Source organism: Nansenia antarctica (assembly GCF_963989245.1).
Source record: "Nansenia antarctica genome assembly, chromosome: 1".
In the NCBI taxonomy this organism is placed as follows: domain Eukaryota; kingdom Metazoa; phylum Chordata; class Actinopteri; order Argentiniformes; family Microstomatidae; genus Nansenia; species Nansenia antarctica.
Genome location: NC_137674.1, coordinates 11,335,332 through 11,347,831, shown reverse-complemented (window position 1 = coordinate 11,347,831; position 12,500 = coordinate 11,335,332). Strand labels below are relative to the sequence as shown.

At 43.7% G+C, this 12,500-nt stretch overlaps 1 protein-coding gene across 1 annotated transcript in view; it reads left to right on the top strand.

Moving 5' to 3' along the window:
• The window catches only part of LOC308163904 (cartilage acidic protein 1-like), a gene marked incomplete at both ends in the record, with an annotated part of 34,138 nt that extends 22,027 nt beyond the window's left edge, over positions 1-12,111 (top strand). The window contains 8 exons of the mRNA XM_080538079.1: positions 10-146; positions 7,407-7,489; positions 7,960-8,060; positions 8,275-8,443; positions 10,322-10,467; positions 10,576-10,618; positions 11,259-11,402; positions 11,984-12,111. Coding sequence (XP_080394205.1) covers positions 10-146; positions 7,407-7,489; positions 7,960-8,060; positions 8,275-8,443; positions 10,322-10,467; positions 10,576-10,618; positions 11,259-11,402; positions 11,984-12,111 — 951 coding nt within the window. The remainder of the gene's footprint in view (positions 1-9; positions 147-7,406; positions 7,490-7,959; positions 8,061-8,274; positions 8,444-10,321; positions 10,468-10,575; positions 10,619-11,258; positions 11,403-11,983) is intronic.
• Between the last annotated feature and the right edge of the window lie 389 nt (positions 12,112-12,500).

Genomic DNA, 12,500 nt, shown 5'->3' with positions numbered 1-12,500 from the left:
TGACAACAGGACATAGCGTCTCAGAAGTTCTCCATGCCCTCTCCTGTGAGGACCGTTATTGCTGCCGACTTTGACAACGACAATGAACTGGAGGTGTTCTTCAACAACATCGCCTACAGAGGCTCCTCCGCCAACAGGCTGTTCAGGTACACTCACACATACACGCACATCGAAGAATGAACACACACATACCTTCTTTCCACCAACGCGAACAAGGTTCTAGTTCTGGGCCGGGGCTAGTGCCAGTTCACAGTTGGTTCAACTGTTGCTAAACTAGAGAAACGGGTTGCTTTTCCACGGGCTAGAGAATCACGTCATTACATCACTGTATAGGCTACGTCTGTATACATCTCCATCTCCCACCTAGCGAGCTAGCTTACAACAAAGGCTGACATTAAGATCTTATGTTGATGATTTCTTTTTTACTATTTGACTTTTTATGTCTATATAGACATGTCTATGTCTTATGTCTTCTTTTTCTGGACGGCGATTACGTCCAAGAAGAAAGTTTTTTACGTTTTGATTATTAATAACACTGTGTGTCATAAGATGTTAATGTTAGCCTTCGTTGTAAGCTAGTAACTTACCATCGACTACGCTGGTATCGATCATATTCCAGTTAAACAAATCAAATAAATTAATGATACAGCGATTTCTGTCTTGGTTGGTCATGATAATCACGCCCCAAGCCCCTGATGTAAGCGGTTCTTGGTTTTAGATCAGCCAAATCTTGGTGCCACTCTGGAACCAGTTTTCCTGTCTGGGAGCAAGTTCTTTTGCTGTCGAAACACAAATAACTGGTCTAGGATTAGGCATCAGCTCTGAAACTGCCTTGGTGGAAGAGGGGTAACAGGCACATTTTCACAGCTCTACTGCTGTGCATTGTGGTACATTTACATTTAAATTTTTGGTATTTAGCAGATGCCTTATTCCAAAGCGATTTGCAATCAATTAGGGTTGTAACGATGCGTCATAAGACCGTTAATTATCGTGACAAATATGTGACGATTCAAATCGAAATCGATGAGATGAAAAATGAATTGCGATACTCTTTTTAACCGACAGCATTTTACACACGTTGTTCTCATTACCGTAATTCCAAAACTATATGTGCTATTGAAACAATTCTGAAAGCAGAGAAGCTGCGCTTTCAACCCATATAGGTAATTCTAAGCACGAAGCTGCGGAGAGTGTAACGTGGGCCTGTGTCTGCATAGAGAGGAACTGCTTCAGAGAGTTCCACTAAGGCCCAAAACAACTGGACATTCTTAGAGAAAACAGGGCAAAAAATAAAAAATAAAAAGGCCCTAGACAAAAATGTTCTTGGACAGATGGATAGTAATATACTTGATATTTCAAATTGAACATCCTAAATATTTTGTTCATGTGCAATCACACTTTCCACTTTACTAAACTAAACTAAGGATTTAGTTTAAAAAAAACTAATTATTTTTTTATTTGTATTTTTTGATTTGTATAGTATAGTATAGTGGATAGTGTACATAGCCTTTATTTATGTAAACCAGCTCTTTTCCCTTCTTGTTTTTAGTTTTTTTCCTAGCACCAGGGGAGCCCCCCCTCCCAAATTTCGTTGTTTGGTACCTGTACTATATCAATGACAATAAAGACCATTCATTCATTCATTCATAAATAATCAGTAAAAACTAAAAACTGTCAAATCCAATTCCTTTTTTGTGTTTTTCTTCCCTTAAAACTGTTATTACACACTCATAACACATTATTATGTTATATTATTATTAATATTAATATTATTATATATAACAGTATTAAACAACTGCCATATATTGAACGTTGAAGTAATCCTGGAAAAAGGGGCAAAAGCACTTACTCCTAGGACATGTTCTGACACTTTTATAGCCATAAAAACAGAATAAATTCAGGCAGTTTGATTAATAATGAATACTAGGGTTAAAAGGGACAGCAAAGGGCGTAATCTACTTTTGACTTCGCTTTAGTTTTTATAAAGAAAAGGAAATATGCATTCATTGCATAGTTTGTGTTTTGCAGTTATACCCTACCCTAAAAAAGGGATTTTTTTAAGAATAGTTTTTGTCTAAGAAATGAATAAAATAATCTTTTCCAGTTATAATTTGTCTGCAATCTCCTTTTTGTAAAAGAAAATCGTGTATCGTTACATCCCTACAATCAAAACATTTGACTACGTAAGTGAGTCATCTATTCAGTAGACATAGCAGGAGAAGTAATGTATGCTCAGGCCTGGGGCCACTGGCAGTCGTAGTGCTAGAGGAAGGAAGAATACATGTTTTAATGACTCAGAAGAAACAGTACAGGAGGGTAGTAGATGTCTCAGAAGAAACAGTACAGGAGGGTGGTAGATGTTTCAGGAGAAACAGTACAGGGAGGAAGTAGGTGTCTCAGGAGAAACAGTACAGGAGGGTAGTAGGTGTTTCAGGAGAAACAGTGCAGGGGGGTAGTAGTCTTAGGAGGGACAGTTAAGGTGTAGTCTGAAGAGATGGGTATTCAGTCTCTGATGGAAGATGGGGAGTTATTCTGAAGTTCTGACAGCCGTGAGAAGCTACTTCCACCACCGGGGGGTGGCCATTGCTTGCAGGTAAGCAGGGGGCTGTCGTTTTTGCAACAGTATCTTGAATCTGATGCAAGCTACTATCCAGTGTAGGGTGCGAAGGAGGGGGGTAACAGGAGAGAATATCCCTGGGAAAGCCTGCCCTCTCCAAGACTTCTCCATCACAGTGGAGAACTCTACTGTAACCCCCTCCCAGACAGCCAAGAACCTTGGAGTGATCCTGGACAACCGTCTATCCTGTGAGGAGAACATCGCAGCGACAGCACACTGCTGCAGATTCTTCCTTTACAACATCAGAAGGATACGTCCATTCCTCACCAGAGAAGCAGCGCAACTCTTGACCCAGTCACTGGTCATGTCCGGCCTTGACTATTGCAATGCACTCCTGGCCGGGTTCCCCGCATCAGCCCGTTCCCTCCGCTCCTCCACCTCTGCTGGCCGACTGGCCCCACCACCTTTATGCCAACGCGGCAGTCACGCGGCCCGGTCACGTCTCTTCACTATACTGGCTCCCTGCTGGTGGAATGAGCTTCCCACGGCTGTCAGAACCGCAGAGTCACTCCCCATCTTCCGCCGGAGACTGAAGACCCATTTCTTCAGGTTACATCTGAACTGCTCCTCCTGAGATCATCTACTACCCCCAGCACTGTGTCTCCTGAGACACCTGCTTCCCCCTATACTATGTCTCCTAAGATTTCTACTTCCCCCCTTGTACTGTTTCTCCAGTGTCTATAACAAAACATTAAAAATAAATCTTTCTATCATGACGACTGCCAATGGCCTGTGGCCTGAGCTAGATTACAAATCTTGCTATGACTGGTGAATTGATGATTCACTTGCTTAGTCAAATATATCGATTGTAAGTCGCTTTGGAATAAGGCGTCTGCTAAATGCCAAAAATGTAAATGTAAATGTAAAATATAATACCGGTCTGGTAGTTGTGGACAGAAGACGGGTCAAGGGTTGGTTTCTTGAGAAGAGGCTTGATTCTGCCTGTCTTGAAGGCAGCCGGGACAGATCCTGTGGATAGGAAGGAGTTGATTTAAGGTGGTAAAGAAAGGAAGGAGGTCATTGGAAATGGATTGGAGAAGAGGGAAGGGGATGGGATCGAGAAGGCAGGTGGCAGTTTGAGAATATCATCAGGGGAGATGGGAGAAAAAGATGATAAGCCAGAGACCAGGTGTAGTGCAGAGTGTCTGGAAGGGGTATTAGCAGTGTTGGTGGGAGGTGGAAAGAAGGAACTGCTAATGTCATCAACCTTTGTTTCAAAGTAGGTGACAAAGTCGTCCGCAGACAGGGAGGAGGGAGGATGGGGAGTGTGAAAAATGTGGAGAACAGTTTCCTAGAGTTAGAGGCAGAAGATTGTATTTTGGAATGGTAGTAGGACAGTGTAGCAGTTGATGCAGAGGAGGCTTAGTTGGAGAGGAGAGAATGATAAAGGTTTAAGTCGTCAGGGAGGCCGTTTTTTCTCCATCTCCTCTCAGCTGCCCTGGGGCTTCATTTATAAAGCTTGCATACGCCCAAAAACGTGCGTACGCAAATCTTCCTGCAATTTGGGGATTTATAAAAGACTACCTCTACACACACTGGCACTCATGCATACGCACAGAAACTGGAGAAATTAGCAACTGCGACTCCGATGGCAGAAGGATGAAACTGGAGAAACGCTTTGAAATGGATACCATTTCCACCAACATACACTACCGTTCAAAAGTTTGGGGTCACCCAGACAATTTCATGTTTTCCATGAAAACTCACACTTTTATTTATCAAATGAGTTGCAAAATGAATAGAAAATATAGTCAAGACATTGACAAGGTTAGAAATAATGATTTTTATTTGAAATAATAATTTATCTTCTTGCTCAGTTGTGCACCGGGGCCTCTCACTTCTCTCTCTACTCTACTGGTTAGAGCCTGTTTGTGCTGTTCTTTGAAGGGAGTAGTACACACTGTTGTAGGAAATGTTCAGTTTCTTGGCAGTTTCTCACATGGAATAGCCTTCATTTTTAAGAACAAGAATAGACTGTCGAGTTTCATATGAAAGTTCTCTTTTTCTGGCCATTTTGAGAGTATAATCGAACCCACAAATGAGATGCTCCAGATACTCAACTCGCTCAAAGGAAGGCCATTTGTATAGCTTCTCTAACCAGCAAAACCATTTTCAGCTGTGCTAACATAATTGCACAAGGGTTTTCAAGGGTTTTCTAATCATCCATTAGCTTTTTAACGCGATTAGCAAACACAATGTACCATTAGAACACTGGAGTGACGGTTGCTGGAAATGGGCCTCTATACACCTATGTAGATATTCCATTAAAAAAACAGATGTTTGCAGCTAGAATAGTCATTTTCCACATTAACAATGTATAGAGTGTATTTCTGATGAATTTTATGTTGTCTTCATTGAAAAAAAGAGTGCTTTTCTTTAAAAAAATAAGGACATTTCTAAGTGACCCCAAACTTTTGAACGGTAGTGTAAATCGAAATATTACCTCTCAAGGAGTGCACACAAAGAATATACGTGCACACTGCACATATCTTATTCGCCCTTGTCCTGTATGCATCACACCCGACATATATCTTTACTTATCTTGATCTTACGTATCATATTGATATTCATGCAAATATATTGACTTTTTACATTAATATTCATTGCACGTAGCGAGAGGCTGGACATGAACAAGTTGATGACCACCGTCCGCATTGACTTCACAGTAATGAACGTCTTCATAAGGGTAACGTCCCCGATAACTCCAATGATTGCAATGTCCATACCATGCAATGTCCATACATTGAAGAACATGAAGAAGCTCACTGTAGACAATTGACTATCGTCCCCAAGCACACCCCATGTATACGGATTACGAAAACCTTAAGCACACAGCCACTTTACTACTAAACTATCTATTATTACTAGTTGCACCACTAGTGTATCCTGTCTTACCTGTAACATTGTCACTGTTATCTTGTATTATGCCTAATGTCTTGTGCTGCAATGTCAGGAACTGAAGCCTAAGAATTTTACTCTCTCGTGTACGTAACAATAACAATAAACTTGAAACATTCATGGCTTTTCTACAATGCACTGATTAGATGACCGGTTAGATGACAAACTGCATTTCCTTGTTCCAGAGAACTCAAAATCAGATTGGACAAGTACTGTATATTCCCAAATGTATAACGCTTGGAGGAGTTTCGTCTCTTGTGGTGTGTCCAGGAGTGTGGTAGCGGAACTGCTCTAATGCTGCATTTACTTTGAATATCTAGTTGTATGAGCCAAATTAACATTAAAGATTGTCTGGCATCGAAACACTGATCCTGAACTAATGTCCTCAAGTAAATTGATGTAATCGCTCAGTTTTGGCCAGGGTTGTTGCTGCTCTGATCATCATTGTGCATACAGTACTTCTTCTGTAAAACTGAAAAATAAGTATAATCAAATGTATGATTTAATAATACAGTAGGCTATATGCCATTTAGCAGATTTTTATCTAAAGCAACGTACAGGACAGAACATATCTTGAATACATTGTTCTAGGGGGAATTAAACTGGTGTGCGATGCGATATTGTTATTGATATTGGCCTTAATTTGAACCCGGCAAGTTTTGTGGAAATACAAGGATATTGTATCTTGAATGCACATTATGTATAGGCTACAGAACGGAGCTTTTCACCAAAGCAGCACAAAATGTCCAGTAAGAAAACATTTTGTTTTTCTCTCAGGACATCTCATGGTCTGTGGTACCGTATCATTTGTGTACACCAGTGACGGCCAGCCAGCGGCCCGCAGGCCTTATGCGGCCCGCAGACCCTACTAAAATGTTATACTTTCTTGTATAACGTTGGTCAAATGATTAAATATTAAGGTTTTGAACCATTTTGGATTAGGCTATTTTGCGACTGCACAAGCATTCCCTGTCATCACTATAAAGCTGTTAACATTAGCTCAGTTTCCAATTTTCTGTTAAACATTTCTAGATTTGTTGTGAGGCTAAATGAGAGAGCGGCTCACAAAGCTGGTCCCGCTGACGCAGAACAAAAGGGAAAGTAACTGAAAGGCAATTTGAGGAAGAGTTGATGGAGGTGCGCGCGATGGATGAGGAGCTGAGACGAGCAGATGTGTGGGATGTTAATTTTACTGGACCTGCTCGACTGGTCAGCGCAAAGCAGTTGTCCATTTTCGGCTCAACCTACACATGGAGGCAGGCTTTCTCGGCAATGGGACATATCAAAAACAAGAAATGCAACAGTCTGACTGATGTAAACCTAGCTGAACTAAGATGTTTCTGAACGCACATATCTAGGAAAAGTCATGAAAGGAGGGTCCTGAAATGTGTCAGTGTTATGCAGCTGCATGAAAGTGACTTCTTCCTCATGCGATGTAATGAAGCATTGTTTTTTGTTTTTGTTTTATTTATTAGCAAATAATAGGCGACGAAGAGTGCAATGTGTTTCTGTGTAATGCGTTTGTAAGTGGTAAGAGCATTGTAATGACAGGAATGTTTATGACACACATAACACAAGTTGTGCCTGAATGCAATGGCAAGTTCATTGCTACGATTAGCCTACTGACTCTTTGCAATTGCGGGAATAACATTTAGCGTGACCAAATCATGTGTTGGTGTCACCAATGAAAAAGCTTGGTGTGGAGCCCTATAGCTGAATTTCATTAGCTAGCTACTCCTAATAGGTGTATTCATTATGGAGTATAGGAGTATTAATAGGAGTATAGGAGTATATAATAGGAGTATTATTAATATTATTCTGTTATCAATGAACAGTTTAGTTTGTATTATTATGGGATGTGTACATGAATGCTGGTTGTTGCCCATGGCAGGGTGAGCAGAAGAGAACACGGGGACCCTCAGATTGAGGAGCTGAACGTGGGGGATGCTGCAGAGCCTGAGGGAAGAGGAACAGGTGAGCCTAACACAAACAGAAAAATGTCCTCATTTATAAGATGACAAAGGTTACTTGGAAATGGCAGTAATAATATTGCACACAAAGTATGTTTTGACATCCTGCTAAACATGAACTCCAAATGTTGCTGTTCAGTCAGTTGTGCTTTGAGTCCTCAGGTTAAGCATCTCACACAATGTGGCAATCTTTACTCCTGCCACAGTGTGGAGCTATAGATCCATTAGGGTGTGGGACTTTGTAGTGGGAAAAACTTGACTTCTCAGCAGAGATATTGTGTGTGTGCTATCCTGTGTGTTCTATCCTGTGTGTTCTATCCTGTGTGTGCTATCCTGTGTGTGCTATCCTGTGTGTTCTATCCTGTGTGTTCTATCCTGTGTGTTCTATCCTGTGTGTTCTGTCCTGTGTGTTCTATCCTGTGTGTTCTATCCTGTGTGTTCTATCCTGTGTGTTCTGTCCTGTGTGTTCTGTAGGAGCGGTAGTGACAGACTTTGATGGAGATGGGCGGTTGGATCTGCTGGTGTCTCATGGGGAGAGTGCAGCACAGCCCCTCGCTATCTACAAAGTCAACCAGGTAACACAGGGTGTGTGTGTGTGTGTGTGTGTGTGTGTGTGTGTGTGTGTGTGTGTGTGGTGTGTGTGTGTGTGGTCATCTTATACATAGATGACAGAGGTGTAAAGCCATCCCATTCTGTTTCTTTCTTTCTCTCTCTCCCTCTCCCTCTCTCTCTCTCTCTTTCTGACTCTCTCTCTCTCTCTCTCTCTCTCTCTCTCTTTTTCTCCATCAGGGTTACACTAACTCGTGGCTGCGGGTAATTCCTCGCACTCAGTTTGGGGCGTTTGCCCGGGGGGCTAAGGTGGTGGTCTACACCAAGAGGAGCGGTCCTCACACCCGTATCATAGACGGAGGGTCAGGGTACCTGTGCGAGATGGAGCCGGTCGCCCACTTTGGCCTGGGTATGTCCGCTAGCTACAACACTACTTCCCAGTCCTACCTACTTCTAGAATAATCTTGCTGAGCTAATAAGCTCAGAAGAGCATAGAAATGTTTCCATCCATACCATACACTAGTAGTCCACACCCACCATTTAGAAAACATACATACAACATACAATGTACCATGCTGCATCCATGTGGAAAGCATTGCTTTAAAATACCCCTCCTGATCGGAGGCACAAGGGAGAGAGGTAACGGGGAGGGTGGGGGTGAGATAGGGGGAGGGGGATGTGGGACAGGTGCAGCAGCTGGAAGCACCCCCCCTTGGATAGGGACCCCCACACAGACTCAGACCCCCCATCCAGATCAGTTGGTTCCTGTCCAACATCCCAGATGGGCCGGAGTCAGAGACAAGGTCCCAGGGCTCAGCGGTCAGCACACATCAGCTGGCCCGCTGCGGTCAGATGCTCTATTACAGCCTTCTGATGACTGTTAATATACTGGGAGGAACAAAGTGCTTTCCACCAGAGTGACGACAAGCCTCTCCAGCCGGACCCGCGTCGGTATTAACTTGAGCGATGAAGCAGCAACGCAGCAGGAATGTTATCAGGTGGATAGGCCCCGTTCACCTGTGAGCCACTACCTAGTGAGACACATCATCCCCACCAATAGAGAGGGAGTGTGTGGTATATTGTAGCATCATGGATGCTGAGCAGGTGAAATGTCACCCTTGGCTTCTCTGAGGCACACCTGCTGCTTAGTGGAGAGGCTTGTCTGGCAGCAGCAGCCTGGATCTGTTTACCCAAGAAATGTCACTTTAATTAAAGACCTGGGAGGACTTCCAGGAGGCCGTTCTCTATGCCTGATTAAAATAGTTAATGGAGGGAAAGGAGGGCTGTGTGTGTGTGTGTGTGTGTGTGCGTCTGGAGGATAATAGATAGTTGCGGAGGGAGTGCAAGGATAATAGCTCATGTGATTTCATTGTTTTTATAGTTTCTCTGATTTGCATAGGACTCGTTTACACACTGCGTGGATCCGATTTTCATTACAAACTGAGCAAATGGAGAGGAACAAAACTGCTCAGAAATGTATTTCACATCCATAATTAGCTAATAAATACAAGTAAAGTGACTTACAAATGTGTTTATTTGATTTTACTACAAAGCATTATGTTTAGTGCAAATCCACCACATTGCATTGCGGTTTCCGCACCATCCCTTGTGTGAAGAATAGTGGTTGCTGCATGATGTTATGGGTATGTTTGTCACTGGCAGGGACTGGGGAGTTTGTTATGATCAAGAGAAAATTATGATATTTGCTTAGTTGGTAGTGACAGCCTAATCCATACAGTGTGTAACTGATTCCAGTGCAATTCAGAGACCCTAGATATTCATTCACAAATCATGAACTATTGAACTATTATCCTTGCACTCAGATGGACTAAATTCAATTTATTTAGACATTTTTGCATTTGAGCTTGTTTTAGGAGTGTCATAGCAAAGGGGGTGAATACCTAATGATTTGAGATATTTCAGCTTTTAATTTTTTATGGTAAATTCAATTCACTATGATGTTTTGGGGAATTTTGTTTAGATTAGTGACAAAAATAATCTATTACATTTAATTGAAAGTCAGGTTGTAGCACAACAGAATGTGGGGTGAATACTTACTAAAGGCACATTACCCCGAAGAGTGTATGAGGTGAAAGGCTCAATTTTAATCATCGAGTTAAGAATAAAATCCAGAATCTTTGTATTGAGAGAGTGATAGCCAGATGGGACATTTCATACGACTCGATTGAATCTTAAAACAATTTCTGCTGATGCAAGCACACTAATAACTAAGGTTACTACTTTAAAGAGTTGCTGAAGGGTCTTCCGTCTCCGTGTGTGTGTCCAGGTAAAGACGTAGCCACCAGTCTGGAGGTGTACTGGCCAGACGGGAGGTCGGTGGCTCGTCCCCTGGAGCCCAGTGAGATCAACTCAGTCATGGAGATCCTCTACCCCAGAGATGAGGTGGAGGCCACGCCTGCAGTAGAGATAGAGGTTCACATGGAGGTCTTCATCTACATATTGTCGGACCTTTAAAGATTGAAAGATGACATTGTCGATAATTGGTAATAATGTCTTCATCCTTGCCTGTCTCCGTTGCAGTGTGGCCACGGGTTTTCCATGAATGAGAATGGCCGATGCACAGGTAGGTGGTGCCTCCGTCAACACAGGTTTATTACACTCGAACTCCTCCCTCACTGACTAAGCTACATAGCCTTTTTAATCAGCCATGGGGGGTCATTTGACCACTGTGAGTAAAAAAAAGTGTTATATCTTTGCACTCGATCAAATTTCAGGACCCTCCTTTCATGACTTTTCCTAGATATGTGCGTTCTACCACCCAGTATCCTTATATTTTCAAAATCACTTCAGGATAAGCTAATATAAAGCTATTTTGCAGTTTTTCTGTGTAGGAAGCAGGATCATTTACAAGCGGCCAACTAGTCGGTCGTTGTGTGTAAATAGCAGGTTAGCATTTTAAAGAGGGGGTCATTTTAGTTGGTAAAAAGGCACGGCTGTTCTAGTGTTAACAGAGGGGAGTACACAGGACCTACATTATGACAGTGGAGACTGTAACTCCTTCCTACCTTCCGCCCTGTCTTGTCCCTCCCTGCATCTCTGTAGGAGGTGATACACACATTGCAAACCCTCCACCTCAGTGTGCTGCACAGTTGTACCTCCTCCTTTTTCTTGTGTTAAACCCCCCCGTCCCCCGTCCCCCGTCCCCATCCCCATCCCTGCGCCCCCTCCCCCTCCTTCCCTCCCTTCCTCAATGTGTCTCCCAGATAAAGATGAATGTACTGAGTTCCCCTCTGCCTGCCCTACTGACCGTCCCGTCTGCACCAACACCTACGGGAGCTACAAGTGTCGCGCCAATAAGAGATGCAACCAGGGCTTTGAGCCCAACGATGATGGGTCTGCCTGCGTGGGTGAGGTGGGGGGGGTAACAGGGCTAGCATCAGGAGGAGAGAGGTGAAGTGCGGGGGGGTAACAGATCAGGAGGAGAGGGGTGAGGTGGGGGGGGTAACAGGGCTAGCATCAGGAGGAGAGGGGTGAGGTGGGGGGGTAACAGATCAGGAGGAGAGGGGTGAGGTGGGGGTAGCAGGAGCATTAGGAGCTACAGTACTGAAAGGTCATGGGGTTCCTGCTCTTAGGTGTAGAGTTGATTGGAGCTGAAGGTAGAGAGATCATGATATCCTGGTCATTCAAGGTGTGTATTAGTATATTAGTGCATATTAGTGTCTCCACAGTTCAGACCACAGCCTATGGGTTATAGTTCTTAAGAGCAGCATCACAGCATTTTCCAAACCGAGCTTTCCTGTTCTCCATCAGTCCATCCATATGCATGACTAACCTTAGCCCCCCTCCCCCTTCTCCCATATTTTCTTCCTCTTATATCTCCTCAGCCTTCTCCTGTAAGTAGACATGGCCCTTAAGCAGTGAATGTAGCTGAAATCTTAACCATGACTAATCATAATGGCCAATCTCTCCTGTACCTCTCTCTCTGCAGCTCAGGTGGCTTACTTTGGGGGGACGCGGTCCTCTGGGGTCCGGCGATGGGCCGGCCTCTCTCTCTGTCCTCTCTCTCTCTCTCTGCTGCCCCTCCTCTCCGCCCACCTCCAAACTGGACTACTGTAGCTGCTACACACACCTCTTCTCTATGGAAGCTTCCCTTCTTCCCTCTCTCCCCTTTTTCTCCCTCCCATCACTCACTGGATGGGGAAATGTACAGTAACACTGGAAACAACAAACTCTTCATAGAACTCTTCTTCTAGAAGTTTTTTCTCTTTTCACCCCTGTTGCTGCTGTCTCGCCTCCTAGCTCCTAGCCCCCTCTGAACTGAGCAACACACATACGCACACACACTTGCACACACACATACGCGCACGCACGCGCGCACACACACACACACACGCACGCACGCGCACACACACACACGCGCACACGCACACACACACACACGCGCACACACACGCACGCGCGCACACACACACACACACACATACGCGCACACACACGCACACGCG